Here is a 17,970-nt window from a genome sequence, read left to right as displayed (position 1 = left end):
TGCATTGATTGAAGTTTTGTACTTAGACTAATATAAAAATCACGGAAAGTTTTTAAAAAATTTCGTTTAGAATACTGTCGCTGTCAGCTACGTACGTTACAGGAAGATGTAAGAGCAAGTAGCATGGACATAAAGAAGATGTCAAGCTCAGTAGGCAAGTTCTGTTTGATTTTGACAATTCCATTTGCCAATGCAAATTTTTAAATGGACTTCTGGTTTTGTATTTGAAAATATGATAAACTGAGCTGTATCTGAATATCATATATGAGAGTTTTAGAGTCCTATGTTGTTTTTAAACAACTTCTGTTTAAACTTATTTTAACTGTTTTTTTGTACTTTACATACAGTTCTTCTCATGAGACAGTTTGCCTTAAACTCCAGAAATGTTATATCTAAATGAAAAAGGTACCACATTTCAGAAGTTTTCCCAAGTGATGAATGGCATAGATCCTTAGGACCCAATACTCCATTCACCACAGAAATGCTAAAATTAATACCTACAAGCTGTGAATCACTGTATACTTCAGTAGATTTATCCCTTTAAATTACACTAAAGAATTAATTGACATATCACTGGCAAATGGCTATTAGCTAAACTCTACCAGCTCCAGTCAACTCTCCAAAAGTAGATACAGTAAAAGAAGAAAATATGCTCAACTCTTTGAGAAATAGCTAAACTACATATTTCAAAGAGTTACAATGAACAGACTACAATGTTTTCACTGTGCTCTGAAATGATTAAATTACAACAGCTTTAATGTGCCTGATCTAAATCATCACTGTAAGACATGGAGAGTGAGAGGCTAAGCCTAGAACAGATGTAGAGGACTGACAAAAATCACAGAATCAACTAGGTTGGAAAAGACTCAGCTCATCGAGTCCAACCTACGATCACCTATTGTTCTGTTTTCTCCCATGTCACAGAATGTGCAAAGCATTTTCATTAAAAATGTCAGGCTCTCTGCAGTTGTGTGGAAGAGGACTTTGATTTCCACATCTGAAAAAAACAGTGACATGGGACTTTGGACTCAAATCCTGTAATGACATATAGCAAGTGTTGACACAAAGACCCCATTAATGCTTGTGGGACTCAAACACTAGTTTGTATTGTTAGATTTTGTCTAGTGACATTCTGCTTAAACCTAATTAAAATCACCCCTATCCTCTTAACTTTTCTCAGCAGCAGCAGAGGAACATCAGCTATAGCTTACACAGTATGCTAGAGAATTGTTAAATTGTTTTGCATTCACACTCTGCAGAATGGTTACAAAGATTAAAATGAGATTCTCAGAAAAGTTCAAATAGAAAATAGACCAAATACAAGTAAGTCATAATAGTGTGCTCAACAAAGAGCCAAAGATTCCTTCCTTAATTCTGCTTTAAGTTATATGCAATAATCAGATAAACTTGTGAACATTGTGGTACTGAGCCACCCAGTGGTTACTTTGAGAAAGAAAAATGCTCTTATTTCAGCAACAGAAATCGACAGGTGGATGTTCACATAACAAATGATACAACAGTAGAAAGGATCTGCACCACTTCAGTCTACTCCCTGTCCTGAATACAAAATTGGGCACCCTCCAAAGACAACTATCTTGGATTACAGATGTCCTGCCAGTAACATTGTACCAACCCCTCTCTTCATGAGGGCTACAAACTGGGACAATCAACAGTTTTGATAAACTGTCTTACTCATGGAACAAGAGTTTTATTCTAAGTGGGACACTGAAAATCAGGCAAACAACAGATAAAGAGAATCTGAAGAATATATTTATCACTACCATTGAAGCATGGTTTGCAAATAGTAGACCTGGCATATATTAGCAAGTCCATTTCCTGCTTTCACACAAAACCACATCTGTCATAATAAACTGTAATTTAAAACTAATTTAATTTCTTGATTGGAACTCCTATAGAAGCATAAGCTTGGACCTAAGACTTTGCTCTGTAATTTTAATGATAGGATTTTGTAACAAAATTAAAAGCAAAAAACCGACATTTTGAAATCTATTGCTTTTATTAAAGTTTTATGGCAACATACAAAATACAGTGCTTTATCAAGATGCTTACAAAAATGAATAAAGATACTTTAACAAGTGCAAAATAAAATTTAAACAATTTTCCATTGAAGATACAGGCTCCAAGGGACTCCTATCCAACTACTTCAGAAAGGAACTCTTTATATGAGCATTGTCCCTTTTTTTAGTAAATAGTTGGAAGAACTGTTACTTAATAACAGAAATAAACCTACCTATGAAGTCTCTGTTGGATTAAAAGAGACCTATGTTGCAGTTTTCACAGAAGACCCTAAGAATACAGTTCTTTGAGTTATCATCCAACTTGAGGAAAAGGAATTGTTAGGTTAAAGATAAGCCAAAGTCCAAGTCAGCAGTATTGCATACATTGTTAGAATACACTTCCTTTTGCAGTTCTTCCCATTTCAGTATTTGCTCTCTCAGCTCAGCCAATTCTATCATGAGCACCTCTGTTTTTGACAAAGTGGTGTCCTGAAACAGAAAACAGTTGGATTTAGTCTCTATACGTCCTGTCAGTCTATCAGCACATAGAAGTAACCTAAAACAACCAAACAGCACTGCATTTTTCACGCTGGAGAAGACAGCTGGCTCGATTCTTTTACAACTCACCATATTGCTCATCATATGTGGTATCTGAGGGATGCTTCTCACAGACTGCAAATGGCTTTCAAGCTTCTCAATAAAAGTCACAGCCTCAGCCAACAACTCTACTATAGACCTGGAACCAAAAATGAGCTCAAAAGTTGTGCTAAACAACAAGAATCTAATAAATTCTTTTTTGTTGCCCCACTTTTCTTAGTCCCCTTTTAGAGCTTTATGCAAGTTCCTAAACATCTAATTAATTTTTCTGCAATTACACTTCTTGTATGACTCTTAGCAACAAGCAGGGCAGGAATTACAGAAGAGAACTCCTCCAGTACCTGGGCTAGATTTTTAGACTGTATGAAGAAGGACTGTGCTTTTAAAACATGCACTATGCCTGTCTGGGAATCAGTCATGTTTAGTTCCAAGCAAGCAACAGTGAAAAGAAGACACCCAGTGCTAAAGTAACAACTCCTGCTTGGGAGAAGCACAACAAATCCAGCATGTAGCACATCTGTTTAAAACAATACATCACAACCTGTTCTGCAGACTTCTAAAGACAAGACCAATAACCTAAGTAAATATTCATAAAATACGCATCACTACATTTCGATGAATTTATTAACGAGTAAACTACCAGCTTTTAGCTGAGGTTTTGCTACCATTTTTTATGCCTATTTTTATCGGTGGAAAATTATTGAAAACATATTATTTTTACTGTCTGTTAGTTCAAATTAACTGGGCCTCTGGCAAACAAGAAAAATTATTTTCTGTGTACCTACTTGTGATAAGTAGCCTCAATAGGCAGGCTTTCTTGACATCTGTGTTTGATCAACCTCTTTCTGAGATGCCTCTTCTCTTTCAGTACGGCTTCCAGGTGTCTCTTCATATCTTGCAAAATCTCACATTTTTTCCCTACAAAATAAAATTAGAACGTTGAACCTATTGTCCTGCTAAAACAAGAGAAAAATTTCTCCTGAAGACAGAAAGGAAAATACTGACCTACTGCAGTGGACAGCTTACATTCAAGAGACATTAATCAGAATGGCTTTTGCTGGAGCACATATGATTTAGTATCAGCACGCACTCAAAGTCACAATACCCCCTTTTTAGAGATAGATACGATTGTTTTACATTATATATAATTTTAAGTAAATTCTCTGTGAGATTAAGTCAACTATACCATAGCACTGAAGTATCACAACAGATTTCACTGGTCTAGCACAACAGTAGCAAGCTAGAATGTTTTTAAGCACACAGAAAATCACAGGGGAAAGAGTGTGCAATAATAAAGAAATCAATGCACGTGCTAAATTAAAAATGTAGTAAGTTTGAGTGGGATCGAGATGCAACAGAAATACACTGAGTTTCTGGAAAAGAAGCAGAGTAGCACATGCAGGTCCACTCTTACTGATGATCTCAGAACTGATTATGCACTGACCCTGGGGAGCTGACTGCACCTCCCACACTGTTTTGGAGAATGAATTACACATGGACCTTCTGTGAGACTGCAGAGTGCAAGCTCAACTAGTATGGAAACATGCTTTAGGTGTTAATAAAACACATACCATCTCTAACAAGTTATTCAGAGATGACTGCTGCAATAACTTCTAGAAGTGTCATGGACTCAGATGAAACATTGATCTGCTGCTAATTTAAGACTCTTGGTTTTTCTACGGTACAACTGTGCTTACCTAAGTAAAAATGGTGAGTAATGTCTGCTGTCTCATTCTCCAACTGCATCATTTCAGTTTTCAGTTTTATCTACAACAGCAATAACATCAAATGAAAATGCGTTTTTAACATACTTATCCAGACACTGTTGACTCTCCTGAGGTGAAGTAAAAAGGGAGAAAGAGGCAGCATAGGGAGAGCATGTGGGTGAAAGAGGGCAAGCATTAGCACAAGAACATGTTGCCCTGCTCTCTGGAGAATTTATACTACTAGGTGGGGTTATTGGCCAATAAGAAAAAGACTGTTTAAAAAGACCAACCTAAATAATTTGGAGATTTGTGCTGGAAAAGACAGATCCTGCAATTCATTCCTAAACCCCAGAACTTATGATAGAATGGCTTGGGTTGAAAGGGCCCTAAAAAATCATCTAGTTCCAAGCTCCTGCCAGTGGGCAGGGATATCACCCACCAGACCAAGTTGCTCAGAGCCCCTCTAACCTGGCCCTGAACACTTTCAGGGATGGGGCATCCACAGTTTCTCTGAGCAACCTGTCCCAGTGTCTCACCACCCTTACAGTAAAGAATTTTTCCATAAAATCTAATCTAATCTAATCCAGTCTAATCTCTTTGATTTTAGTTTAAACCCATTCCCCCTTATCCTAGCATTTTCTGCTCGTGGAAAAAGTCATTCTCCCTCTTTTCTTAAGCCCCCTTTAAGTACTGGATGGCTGATGAACAGTCCCTGCTCTGAGTCTGTTTTGTAGGAGAGGTCCAGCCCTCAGATCATCTTCACGGCTCTCCTCTGGAACTGCTCCAACAGGTTCACTTCTTTCCTGTCCTGAGGATCCCAACCTGGACACAGCACTCCAGGTTGGGTCTCACAAGGGCAGAAGAGGAGAATCCTCTCCATGACCCTGTTGGCCACACTGCTTTTGATGCAGCCTAGGATGTGGTTGGCTTTCTGGGCTGTGACTGCACGTAGCCAGGTCAGTCCAACTTTTCATCCACAAGAAACCACAAGTCCTTCTCCACAGTGCTGCTCCCAATGAGTTCATCTTCCAGTCTGTACTCATGTCTGGGATTGCCCTGACTCAGGTGCACGACCCCACATTTAGTCTTGTTGAGCCCCATGAGGTTCTTGTGAGCTTGCTTCTCAAGCTTGCCCAGTCCCTTTGGATTGCATCCCATCCTTCTGCTGTGTCCAGTGTTCTCCTGCCAATTCCTTAATCACTGAACAGTCCACCCTTCAAACACGTCTCTCCTACTTACATCTCTTACAAAGCAGTTTCATAGCCTACGTAGAGTCTAAACCAACATTACAAAATACACGGCAACAGCCAATTAAAGCCTGTCTGAGGTTACTGCCTGCTAACCAACAAAATTGCCTAGAAGGAGACATGTTTTTGTGTACTGAAGTCATCTACAAGTTCTTCTTTATTGTTCAGTTTCTTGAAAAAATTTCAGGTAACACTTTAGTCAAAGGAGCAGCCTACTGAAACCTACTTACACCTTAAAATTTTGTTTCACAGTTTTGTTTTCTTTATGACATCTCAGTCCACTGGGGGAAAAAAATACCAATTGTTAAAACAGCTGAACTGTTAAAAAACTCCTTAAAACATGAAACAACATGGCATGTGGCAGTCTCATACTTCATCGGGGCCCTGTATTACCTCCAGGTATTGAGTGTACACTGACAATAGTAAAGGCTGTACCTCATTGATTTCAGCTTCCATGTTTACCATTTCTTCCATCTCTGAGAATTTTGCAAAGCATGGCAAAGTTCTTCTGCAAATCAAATCCAAGGTCTCCTTTGAAAGTAAGACAACAGGAAAAATGCAATCAGCTGCAAGAACGTACCGGGCAAATGCTTGTATAGTACAAGCCATAAGGCTCGCAGTAGTTTAAAGCCGTCGTTCTCCCGCGCTCCGCACTGCGGCCCAGTTGAGGAGAGCGGCGCTGTGCCGCTGCCCCGGGCGGTACCTGGCTCACGGCGCCCGCCGCCACGCACCGCTCCAGCAGCGCGGCCGGCGCCGAGCGCTCCCCGGGCTCCGAGGGCCAGGGCGCGCTGGCTCCCTGCTCCTCATCGCTCGACACGCTGAGGCACGAGCTGCGCTCCAGCTCCTCGGTATCGCCATCCAGCTGGGAATCGGAGTCGAACTCGGGCTCGCTCGTCCCGCGGGGCCCGGGGCTGGGGCTGGGCCTGGCCGCCGCCACGAGCGGGCTCCCAGTGTTCCGCAGGGACAGGGAGCGCCTGGGGGCCGCCATGGCGGGCGTGGCATGAACGGCGCTGACACGCGTCCGGTTCCGGGCGGGCGCTGCGGGAGCGGCGGTTCTGGAAGGGCGGAGCGCGGGGGGCGGGCCGGGGCTCCGACGCCGCGGAGCGTCTGCCAGCGGCGCCGGGACAGGTTGGTTGGGCCGGGCCGGACCGGGCCGGGCTGGGCTCGGCGCCTCCCGGCGCTGCGGGGGTCGGGGCCGGAGCAGCCGGGCGGGGTTGGGGCGGGGGGACGCGGCCTGCTGCGGGTCGGGGCTGGCCTCGCCCCTTGCCGGGGCCCGCGGGGCTGGGAGCGCGTCTTTTGTCGCGGCTGCTACGTGCTGTCCGCCGGGCTTTATTCCCCACCGCCCGCGCTAATGCCGAGCCTGTGACCCGTGCGCCCTGGGATTAAACCCCGCTGGGGTTACGGAGGTGGGTGTCGTGTGTCTGCTAGTAGCCACACGTTCGTTCTCTAAACAGAGTAAAGGTCTCAAAAAATCCCCAGATGAAACAGAAGCTGTGTGGGCTGGCCAGCGCTGGTAGATGCCGCGGAAATCACAGCCCGTCTCCGTGGAGAATCTCCTTATGCTTCGGGGCCTCGGAAGAGGGAAAATACAGAAATGTGCAGCTTTCTCACTTAGTTTTAACTGTGCTTGTTGCGTACTTTCAGTAATCACACTGCTGTAAGGAAGACACCTTAATCTAGGTGAACATTTATACTTCCAGGTTTTAGTTATGAGGGAGATGAAAACACAGCGGTGAAATGGTTCATTGTGTCAGGATGCTAGTAGTGTTGGGGACAGTGCACCTAAAATGTTCTTTAATTTGCTTTATCACAGAGACTTTGGATTGCAGTTCTCTAGCACAGAGTAAAACTGGCTGACACCATCACTTGAACTCGTGTGCTTGACAGAGAACTGTTAGGATGGGAAATAGTGCACTAAAAGCCCACCTGGAGACAGCACAGAAAACTGGTGTGTTTCAGCTAACAGGAAAGGGACTCACTGAGGTAATGTACCGGGAGGGGAAACATGGCTGTTTGTGTATATGACTGACACTTTTGGAGAGAAATTCCCGCTTATTGTAATGCACTTGCATACATGTATTTCTTATAAGCAGTCATGAAAAATATTTCAAGGGTTTTTTTTCCATTTTTGCTTGCCTTGTCTTCTGATTGAGGATTTATTTGTTGGGACGCTTGTATGAGCCTATGCTTTACAGTGCAAATATGTTCAAGAAATACTAGCTATGATGTTGTGCTTTTAGAAAATGGCTGTAAACTTGAGGGGGAAAATACGACTTTTATAACCATATTGTAACTTAGAAAGACACTCCACAATTTGTCACATTTAGGTATTTATGCTGTATTTAGTTGTAGCCATATGAATAATCCATACAGGCTGTTCATTGGGCTGGCAGCAAGTTTATTATATTGGAAATTATCTTAATTTAGACTCAACTGCAGAAAAAAACAGAATATCCTGGAACTATAAGTCAAGCAACAATTCACAGGATAGCCAAAAATAACTCTATATTACAGTAACTTTCCAAGCCTTTTCTAACATACCTTCTTCTGCTGTCCTACCTCCTCTCTTCACTGTCTCTCTGTCAAGCCAATGGAGGATCAAAATCACTGGCTTATTGACCAGGACTCCTTGATGGGGATTGTCAGGTTTTCCTTTTATTCACCTGATGCCAAGACTCAGTACCAAAATGGTACAAGATGTAAATGAGAATAAGGAAAATGGTATACATAATTATTTAAAAAGGAAAGCAGGAGAAAAATTTTCACATCATACTCTGCTAAAACATAGAGTTATTAACTGGCTACAGAGTATTTTAAATGATAGGCATGTTTAAGAGAAACACATAAGATAATGAAAATGTAATGTTTTAAATTTTACTTATTTGGATGAAAAGCTACTGCTTCTAGATGTTAGTGTTTTCTTTATACCCCCTTTCCCCTCCCCAGATGAAAAAATATTTTTAAAAATATGTGTTAAACAAATTTGCTAACCACACTGTGGTGATTGGACATTGTGATACATATGACAGTATGTAACAGTGAGACAATTAGAATTTTAACTGTAGAACTTGAACATTCAAATTTGTATCACTCTTTAAATGCTGTATCTTTTTCCCCCCAATAGTTTCCTGAAGATCTGCAGAAGCTAACAAGCAACTTAAGGACAATAGACTTGTCGAACAACAAAATAGAGCTCTTGCCACCTCTCATTGGAAAATTTTCCTTTTTGAAGAGCCTTGCTCTAAACAACAACAAACTGAGTATGCCTGCTAATTAATATCTCCAATGATTTTTAAAATAATAACTAATTTTCTCTATCAAAAACTAAATTTAATTATTTAATTCTCACAAGATGTAAATGCGGAGTTTACTCTCTTAAACTGAAATCTTTGGAATTCATGTACAGGATAAAAACCTCTAAATCATAAGTTCTACAAAACTAGAATATTGCTGCTTAGTGTGTTATCAGTTTTACAATGACACATGAGTACTTAAACCCATAGAGGTTTTATGCTGTGACTTAACCTGACGTGAGGATTTAACAGTGCCAGATGGTTTAGTACTTGCCTAGAGAACAGGTAATGAAGATGATATGTAGAAAGTGCTGCTGGCCATTCAGCTGTTGTTACTGTTTCTGTTAAACAAACATCCATCATTATGGAAAAACCACAATGAGGAAACTAGGGGTTTTATGCCTTAATTATATATTATCTGCCTTTTTGAAAAAATAATTTACCTGATTGACTCTATAGTGCAGCTCAGGAGTGTTAGAGGTTATACACGTGTGTAGGTGTAAAGAGGGATGATGGATGCCAGCAGACCTTACCTGGTGGCGTTTGTATGCTGGTATGACACAGTGTGAATAATCTCCTAACTTCTTTCTATAAGTTGAGTAATACCTTTCAAGGGCAAAGGTGAAGCTGTGAATTTTGTGGTATTTCAAGTGTCGTAGAACATGCTGGCAGAAGGTTAGTAAGGACTATTGACAGGTTAAAATCTTCCAAACGATTCTAAGTGATTTTAGACTGTGATTTGAAGGCTGGCCTTGTCTGCAGATTATTTTTAATACAATTATGGATGATGGTTAAAAAGCACGTGTTGTCTGTGGGCTTCAGTTTCTGTGCAGGGATCTGTGCCTTCACTGGAAATTGGGGAGGAATTCAGTAATGATGGTTAAAAAGCACGTGTTGTCTGTGGGCTTCAGTTTCTGTGCCTTCACTGGAAATTGAGGAGGAATTCAGTCGTGAGAAATTGCTTAATATAGCACTGTTCTCCCTGTAGAAGCTTATTTGAATTAAATGGGTATGAATGTTTACTGCTCTTTAGCTCATATGTTTTTCTGTAATTTTTCTCTAGCTGCTTTACCTGAGGAGCTGTGTAAACTGAAAAAACTGGAAACACTTCACTTGAATGGCAATCACTTGAGGCAGCTACCGGCTGCATTTGGACAACTTTCAGCTCTCAAAACCCTGAGCCTTTCTGGAAACCAGCTTCGGACTGTGCCTACACAGCTCTCTGGTCTTCGCCATTTGGATGTGGTAGATCTTTCAAAAAACCAGATCCAAAATGTCCCCGACACTGTGGGAGAACTGCAGGCTATCGAACTCAATTTGAATCAGAATCAGGTCTGGTAACTGAGATGTTGTGGGAATGTAGGTTTAGGACTTAGTACAGCCGTGGAACATAAGATGAGACCATCAGAACTTTATAGTTAAAAGACATCTCCTGGACACAATGGAAATGAGGAATCATAATTAGATTTTGTGTACATCCAACTGCCTGATTTGATGAACAAAAAAATCCTGATTTTAGTCATGCAGAAAAATATTTGAACAGTTCTTGAGTAGGAATATGATAAAGAGATGTGTAGGTTGCTTGTCATCATGGAATAAAAAAAGTTATTTTGATTTTTTGATAATTTGTAACTTACACATTGCTTTTATGTACTTGCTATTAATGTAGTTTATATTTACAATATGGTAGTTGTTCTGTGTAATTTGGAAACAGATCACTTAATAATTATTGATCGCTACTATTTTAATCCCATTTCTCTTTTCTTTTATTTTCACAAGATTTCTCAGATCTCGGTGCAGATCTCCCACTGTCCACGCCTCAAAGTCTTGCGTTTAGAAGAAAATTGTCTAGAACTCAGCATGCTGCCTCAGAGTATCCTCAGTGATTCCCAGATCTCACTGCTTGCAGTAGAAGGCAACCTCTTTGAAATCAAGAAACTCAGAGAACTGGAAGGTTATGACAAGGTTTGTGTTTTGTTTTGTTTTGTTTTGGGGTTTTTTATCTTTTTTTAAGAAACTCCTGGTGAAGTCCTTACTCAGAATACTAAGCATTTATGCTGGTGAATAAAAGCACCAAATAGTCCGTTGGTGGTGTCGTTGCTACTGGATTCATAACTAACCTCTGAAAACATCTCCAGGAGTTCTTCAAAGATAACTTCCTTGTAGGATTCGGGGTTAGTATTCTTTCATCAGCATCTTTTGAAGGGTAGCTAATAATGACAAGCATGTCTTCACTTTGATGTGACAAAAAATAAAGGATGCTTTGAATTATACAACATAATATTAGTTCATCCCTGACACTGGACCATTAATCTGAATTGCAGCAAATGCCAGTAGCTATGCCCGGCATATAAAAATGTGGCATGCGGAACGTTTTTGAGACTGAGAGCAGAAGCTCAGCTGCTTTTAGCAGTAATGAATCTTCTATTAATTTCTGAAAAAATAATAGGGTTTTTTTTTGTTTTCTTTGTAGTACATGGAACGATTTACAGCTACAAAGAAGAAGTTTGCTTGATCACTGTTCTGACTCTTGTGTTACTAGTAAGAAGACTTAGACTAGAAGCATCTGCTTCACTGACTTGAATCAAGACTGATGAAGGAAATGATCAGAGTACTCCTCTTCTAGTAGTCTGCAACAGCCTGTTAAGACCACGTTGAATAAACTTGAACTAGAGAATATAGGTATTGAACTGATGAACCTACCCAGGGGCCAGTTTTGATTTTTGTGCCACAATAGCTTTTAACACAGTACATGTTCTCCTTTGTCAGGGCTTGTTCTTTCACAGAGAAAGGGAACAAGCATTTCAAAGTTGCCAGTTCCCTTTTGTCAGGAAGCTGGCTGTTGATTTGTAAGAGGATTATTTCTTCTAGAAACATTTTTCCATGATAGCACATAGAAGTTCTACCACCAAAGCACTGTATGTCTTGCAGTAAGCACTGTTCTGCAGAGAACTTTTACAAATAGGGTTTTAGTTTATAACCTAAGTTGATTTTTTTTTAATGAAGCACAAATAGTTGTGGTTAAGTTAAATGTTTTATTAACAGCTTCCAGTAAACAAATTGTGGTTTGAGCATCCCTAATTTATATTTTACTCTACAGGTTTTCTTTTCCCATAAGCAAGAATTGCACTACAGTCCACTTTTGCTTGAGCTGTATCAAATAAAAATTAGGTTCATCTTCTGTGTATTCAGTAAAAATGTATATTGCTAGAAAATATATCCTTGCACTGACTCCTTGTGTACAGAGCAATGCTGGAGGTTTTAGTCGTCAGCCCACTGCTGCTGCCTTATTACCAAAAGCACCTAGAAAGAGCTAAAAATGTATGCAATTATGTAACTTATACTGAAAAGGAAAATGTACTTGTATATTTTAGTAAATTATTTTCAAAAAATGCGTTCAAATTTATTTGGTGTAACTGTTGTCATTTTATTTAGTAGTACTAAGATGTCACTGAAAGCCCTCACTTAGCTACTTGAGTCTGTCAGTTGTTGGTAACAGCTACACTTCCAACATTACACTCATAATTATGATTAGCAATAAGTGATTCTTTTGTGAGATGCTCAGAGAGGTATTTATTTCCCTGACCCTGCTGCCATTTTATTTCAATTCTTACATAGTAATACCTAGAAGAAGAGTGTTCTAGGGAACATCAGCTCCTTTTTCAAAGGATGGATGCGATTCATCATTTAACAGGGAACTGGTTGTACTTTAGACTTCCCATTCCAGCTATTACTTAATAAAAAAACCTACTAGCAGAAGTAGCTGACATATGACCATGTTTATGAGACTACTTTGTTTTGCAAGGCATAACCAGGGAAGTGCTTTAAGAACACTTGTCTTACCATGATGCAAAGCCCTGTATAGTTAGAAATGTATTCAACTTCATACTAATGGATTCCACAGAGTAGAACATGCAAATGGAGTAGTGAATAAAACCTCCACACTTGTTCTAAATTTTAGCTCCTTCTACTTGATACCTAAATCCTATTTGAAGTACTAGCTTTTTTTTTCCTGGAGCTTTGCTGTGCATGAGACATCAACAGAACAAATTAGCAGTTAAGCAGATTTCCCCTTTGCATTCACTAAAGGAGTGGTCTATCATCAATGTGTATGCACTTGGCAATGCTGTGCTGCAGTGGCATTTTGGTTTTACACTTTTTTTAACTGCAAGCATCTGTGTTCAGAAATGCTGCTTCTCTCATTTAACATGTGTTTATCAGGGTTCTGCTATTCAACAACAATGTGTAAGAAGAGACGGTAGAACAGAACGATTGAAAATTATGGAGTTAGCATTGCTATAAAAAAATCTTAAAATTGTGGGCAGAATTTCAGTAAATCAACATGTTCTTTTGTGATCACTAGTACACTTAGTAATCTTTCAGTTACTCATTGTTGGGCTCCTTTGCTGCCTTGGAGTTATGACAGCTAACAGCTTTTTTAGAGCAAAATGGAGAAAGCACCACATAAAATACTGATTGGAACCGAGTTAGTCCTAATTAACTAAACTTGTTCCAGAACAGAGGATAACTTCTGTTGCAAGGAAAAAATAACTGGCTGATGCCTTGCCTGTTTTAACTCACAGCAATGAACTGCAACTAAGTCACATAGGAGAATGCTGTTCTAGGCATTTCAGCACTCTAACCTATTAGTAGTTTTATATTGGGACTTCCTGTTTTCCCTTCTCACCCCCACCCTGCAACAAGTGAAGCCATAAACCAATTTTATTTCCGTGCACAATTACATTTGTAGCTTTTTAATTTTGGAATTACTGAGGTAGAACATTACCCCAGTTAACAATATAAACAACTTATGTATTTTGTTTCAGACCTACATCCCTTGCTCTCTAATTTTCCATTGCAGTAGACACACATTTCATCCATCTATTCCACCAGCATTTAGACACTGCATTGCTTCAGGTGCAGCAAAGGTGAATTAGCAACTGCAGGTCATTGTGTGGTGTGAACAGTGAATTGTTTCACCATATAGCCTTCACAGAGGTGAGTTCTGCAAGTAGCTGTACAAGCAGCATGTGCTGCAGTTCATAGTACAGTTACTGCTCTGCTAAAGAGCTGTCTTTCATCAAGGAGCAGACTAGCTTGAATTTATCAATTGTCTTTAAAGTGTGGAAAGGGAATGAAATCTTGAAAACAGAGGACAGTTGAACAAACACTCGAGGAAAGGGGATATGGTCAATCAAAACTGAAATTGAAAAAATTGAAAATTTGAAATGGAATAACTACAACCAATTTTACTGAGATGAAATTGGGCGTAAGCCAAAATTATTCCCTTTGAAATCTCTAAAATCAGGAAAGAAAGGGAAACAAAGAGACAGAAGGGAAACAGAAGAATTGAGATTGCAGGAAAAAAAAAAACAACCTGACACCCATGGGACATGTGCTGCCTCCTCATAATCGTTACATAAGCAGGCTGTCCCTAGTTTCCTTTCCTAGTTACTGGTAGATATTAGATAATATATTAGAAGTACTTCTTTCAAGCTCTTCCCAGGTATGCTAGTCTCTCTTGCAGCTCAGAACTGTTGCAAGTCAACAAAAGTGTCTAATTCCCCCCATACCTCGTCCCCCTTAAGAGTGTTTTGGGAATCTGAGGTTGTGGTATGAGAGGAAATTGCCTCACAAATGAAATTGCTTTTGCAGTAGGTTAAATCACTTCATTTCATTTATTGGACTAGTTATTTGCTACCAATCTGTTACCAATACTTAACTAGAAAATTTTAAGTTATTCTACTTTGTTCCTTTGTCATCCTCAAGTATACTCCCATGTATGTCATGGTCTTTCAAAGAAGAGATGGACACAGTTCTTAGTCTGCACTTAGGAGATGATTATGCAGGGATCAAAACCAGAGTGTTAAAGACCACAATATTCCTCTCCTCCCAACCACACCTATTCTTTTTATAACACTGGGATTTCTGTGAAATAAAAATAGATGAGGAACTGAGGAACTTCCTAGTTGCATAATAGCAACTAGTTCTGCCAAGTTTTTCAAGGACAGGAAACTAAACAAAGACATTTCTAGAGAAAATAGTTTTAAAACACATTCAGTTATAAAAGTATGTATTTTTTGTGCACAATATATAGTTTAACAATCAAAAGCAGAAACTGTAAACCTTCATTCTTAATAGCATTTAGACATAAAAAGATGTACAAGTGTTGATTTCACACCATAGATATCGAAATTAAGCATCTATTCTATAGACAACAGTAAGACATCCAAGAAGCAAACTGTTTTTGACTAACATAAAGGCACCAACTCCCTCACAGATTTGGCTCTTGCTGTATCAGAAAATAGTATTGATACTCAGATAATACTCAAGAGTCTCAGAAATTATTTTGTGTGGTATTCACTGCAGTATTACACTTTTGATATACCGATCACAGCAAACATGTTCATTTATTGTTAGAGATTAGGCAAGTCAAGGACAAGAACTTGCAACGGCAAGGGAGAAAAACATTCCGACATTTGGAATGTCCAAATGCTACAGAGCAGGCTTGCACTGTGTAAGCAGAATAAGGTAACCACTTCAGTCTTCTGTTCCAGGAGACAATTATAATTAAATAACATATACTTTTGCTTTCACAACTAGCAGCAAATATTCCTTAAAAATCTGAAGTTTTTAAGAAGGAAAAAAGGGCATACAAAGTCTCTATGCAGGTGGCTGTTCAAAGTTTACCATGCAATGTTCTTAAAAGTACTTCTTTGCTACTTGCATTTTTAAGCACATTATCTTAATTTACTTATTGGGTAGCTAGTGAGCTTTTGAAATTCATTAGCATTCCAACAGTAACTGGAAGCTAGAGAGGAGCCAACCCACAGTACTCAAGTATCTAGTCCCTTAAAAATGACTTCACCTTATTCACATGAGGCAAACTGCCACTGGCCTATTTTTACATGCAGCTGCCCCATCCTTTGGTCGGTTGTTTGGGTTTTTTTCGTTTGGTTGGGTTTTTGTTTGGTGGCTTGTTGTGCCTGTGGTTGTTGGTTTTGGTTCTTTTTTCTTTACATATCAAGTTGTCCTGGGACCCAACTGTAAATACACTGATAACACTGACTGTATTTCTACTAAAAAGAAAATAGAACACTTAACAAATGCTGTCCTGCATTTTGGTGGATTAGTGTCATCTCTGACTATGGGATACAATATTAGTGGCTACAGGGCATTTGTGGACTGTCCTTCAAAAAAGCACCCCATAATGCTATTAAGTTTAAATTATTTGTCCAATCAATTTGGTTTGAAGATTTTTGCCATCCAACACTGAGTATCACAGGTTAGTCCAAAGCATCATTTTCAACTTTAAAACAAGCATAGTCTATTGCTGGGTGGATTTAAAATAATCTAAGTCACTTAGAATTTAATTATTATCAAGAATTCAAGAAAATCTTTTTAGATTACAGTAAAACCAAACTATCTTTCTTCACAGGAGAGTGGTTTAACTCACCTGGTCAGAAACTCCTCTATTCTGCAACAGAGTAAGAACATTTTATTTGCAAGCAACTTGGATATGTAATATTTCCAATTGCCAGTCCCAATGTCTGCAATAATAAGCCAGTCAGGAATCTATTTAGAACTAGTTTATTTAGAACTAGCATACAGTTCATAAATAGCTACTGCTTCCTCCAGACTTGTGACAAAGAAGTTTCACAATAAGCTTCTCTGGTTTTGGTAGGTTTTAGAAGCACCCTCAATGTCACTGCTGAGAGCAAACACTGCACCAGACCTCAATCATTATTTTGCACTGGAGAAAGCCATAAACTGAACTCCAGTGAAAACTGGCCAAAAGAGAATAAGATATGGGATGCAAGCAAACTGCATGCTTTTCTACTCAGTTTCTTCCAGTTCAGATGCCTCATTCAAACAATTAAAAGTTAGCTTTTAGATGAGAGGTGTAAAATTTTCCATCAAATAAATACCTCAGGGGGATAAAACTATCTCCCTACTTTATTCCTCTACTTGTGTGCATGGGGCTTAGATCAGATACGTATATACACACAACAAATATTATCAGAACAGTGCAGCATGATTAGTCATGGCCTCCAAACTGATGTCAATTTACAATAAAGAAATGGAAACCTGTATATCCCTCTGGCTACCATTACCTTAAAGTTCATATGGTTAGGAAGTGTTTTAAAGCCCTCAACCCACAAGTTGTAAGTAATGGGCCTCTTCAGTTCTGTGATACACAAATTCAACTCCAAACCAATTGTGGTTTGGATTGTAAAATTATGGTTAGATGCTAGAGACACAAATCAGACAACATTCACCTAGTCCCTATTTTAATGAAGACACTCAACTTATGAGGTATTTCAAACAGTGCAAAGTGCCCTCTCCAACTCTCCACAACTGTGAATTCAGGTTACCCTGCTTGTTCAACTTAAATAAAGGACTGAATTTTCGGTGCAGGGAAAGGAAAAAAAAAAAGAAACTGGGAAGAGGAATCAAACATGCAAGATCATTCTCAAAGCCCTAACACTTTTAGCCCTGAGCAGTTTAAAGAAGATGAAGGCAGATGAGTAGAAGGAAGTTGGCTGCTTTCTTGGAGTCAAGGCCATGTTTACATGAAGCAATAAAAGAAAACTAATCCCTACAGAAGGGGTACTGCTTCATTTGTCCCAGCCCCTCTTATTTCAGAATAGAAGTTTCACAGATCCATGAATATGGTGGCTTGCAGCTGGAGAGGCTGTCATTGAACAATTTAATTTTCAATTAGTTTCTTGGCTCTGATGTTTGCTTGCTCAATGCGTTCCCTGTTTGTATCGGCCTGAAAGAGAGAAATTCATAGGTCATTTGCAGACTCAATGCAAAACAATTTAAAAATTCAAACTGATATGAACTTCTGAATTGCACGGTATCATCATTGTGGTAGAGAGAAGGGGAGGAATCTCTGTACACTGGAGGTAATAGTCAAAACTGGGTCTATGGGCATGAAGTCAGATTTATTTTGCTTAGTGCAAATCCATAGTTTTCATTCACATCCCCTCCAATGGAATAGTGCTGTAACAATTTGGTATTTTAAGCTTTAGATTTTATTGTTGTGTAAAGCATCAAAAGTTGGGTCACAGTATCTAGGTTGAACAAGTGTCAAAACACAGTT

At 39.3% G+C, this 17,970-nt stretch overlaps 3 protein-coding genes across 6 annotated transcripts in view; 1 reads left to right on the top strand and 2 right to left on the bottom strand.

The window, feature by feature from the left end:
* Positions 1–1,998: 1,998 nt before the first annotated feature.
* On the bottom strand, positions 1,999–6,589 carry HAUS2 (HAUS augmin like complex subunit 2). Of its 2 annotated transcripts, XM_041408175.1 has the most exons (6): positions 6,272–6,589; positions 6,004–6,099; positions 4,313–4,382; positions 3,401–3,533; positions 2,646–2,754; positions 1,999–2,507 (listed from the first exon to the last, which is right to left on the bottom strand). In XM_041408175.1, exons 1-6 carry the CDS (start codon positions 6,554–6,556, stop codon positions 2,358–2,360), a joined length of 843 nt encoding a protein of 280 aa, XP_041264109.1. In that variant the 5' UTR covers positions 6,557–6,589; the 3' UTR covers positions 1,999–2,357. The 2 variants fall into 2 exon arrangements, with proteins under 2 accessions (XP_041264109.1, XP_041264031.1); XM_041408097.1 differs by lacking the exon at positions 6,004–6,099 and having other exon boundaries at positions 6,149–6,589.
* Positions 6,590–6,592: 3 nt separating this feature from the next.
* LRRC57 (leucine rich repeat containing 57) lies at positions 6,593–17,319 on the top strand. Of its 2 annotated transcripts, none has more exons than XM_041408385.1 (6): positions 6,593–6,696; positions 7,382–7,551; positions 8,693–8,828; positions 9,925–10,193; positions 10,641–10,826; positions 11,335–17,319. In XM_041408385.1, exons 2-6 carry the CDS (start codon positions 7,468–7,470, stop codon positions 11,374–11,376), a joined length of 717 nt encoding a protein of 238 aa, XP_041264319.1. In that variant the 5' UTR covers positions 6,593–6,696; positions 7,382–7,467; the 3' UTR covers positions 11,377–17,319. The 2 variants fall into 2 exon arrangements, with proteins under 2 accessions (XP_041264319.1, XP_041264227.1); XM_041408293.1 differs by lacking the exon at positions 6,593–6,696 and adding an exon at positions 6,761–6,974.
* SNAP23 (synaptosome associated protein 23) overlaps positions 14,918–17,970 on the bottom strand; it is a 20,053-nt gene continuing 17,000 nt past the window's right edge. For both annotated transcript variants that reach the window (XM_041408595.1, XM_041408516.1), the window contains exon 8: positions 14,918–17,637. In XM_041408595.1, coding sequence (XP_041264529.1) covers positions 17,572–17,637 — 66 coding nt within the window. In that variant the 3' untranslated portion in view covers positions 14,918–17,571. The remainder of the gene's footprint in view (positions 17,638–17,970) is intronic.

The sequence above is a fragment of the Onychostruthus taczanowskii genome, unplaced genomic scaffold (genome assembly GCF_017590055.1).
Source record: "Onychostruthus taczanowskii isolate IOZ18803 unplaced genomic scaffold, ASM1759005v1 scaffold1, whole genome shotgun sequence".
NCBI classification, from domain to species: domain Eukaryota; kingdom Metazoa; phylum Chordata; class Aves; order Passeriformes; family Passeridae; genus Onychostruthus; species Onychostruthus taczanowskii.
This window is presented reverse-complemented; position numbering and strand designations above follow the sequence as displayed.

Excerpts from the sequence above, each read along its gene's own strand:
- HAUS2 (XM_041408097.1), bottom strand. The coding sequence starts at position 6,556 with ATGGCGGCCCCCAGGCGCTCCCTGTCCCTGCGGAACACTGGGAGCCCG. Across the intron at positions 3,534-4,312 it reads TACTCACCATTTTTACTTAG|GGAAAAAATGTGAGATTTTG; the intron begins GTAAGCACAGTT and ends TTTATTTTGTAG. Across the intron at positions 2,755-3,400 it reads ATTGAGGCTACTTATCACAA|GTCTATAGTAGAGTTGTTGG; the intron begins GTAGGTACACAG and ends TTTTGGTTCCAG.
- LRRC57 (XM_041408385.1), top strand. The coding sequence starts at position 7,468 with ATGGGAAATAGTGCACTAAAAGCCCACCTGGAGACAGCACAGAAAACT. Across the intron at positions 8,829-9,924 it reads TCTAAACAACAACAAACTGA|CTGCTTTACCTGAGGAGCTG; the intron begins GTATGCCTGCTA and ends ATTTTTCTCTAG. Across the intron at positions 10,194-10,640 it reads TCAATTTGAATCAGAATCAG|ATTTCTCAGATCTCGGTGCA; the intron begins GTCTGGTAACTG and ends TATTTTCACAAG.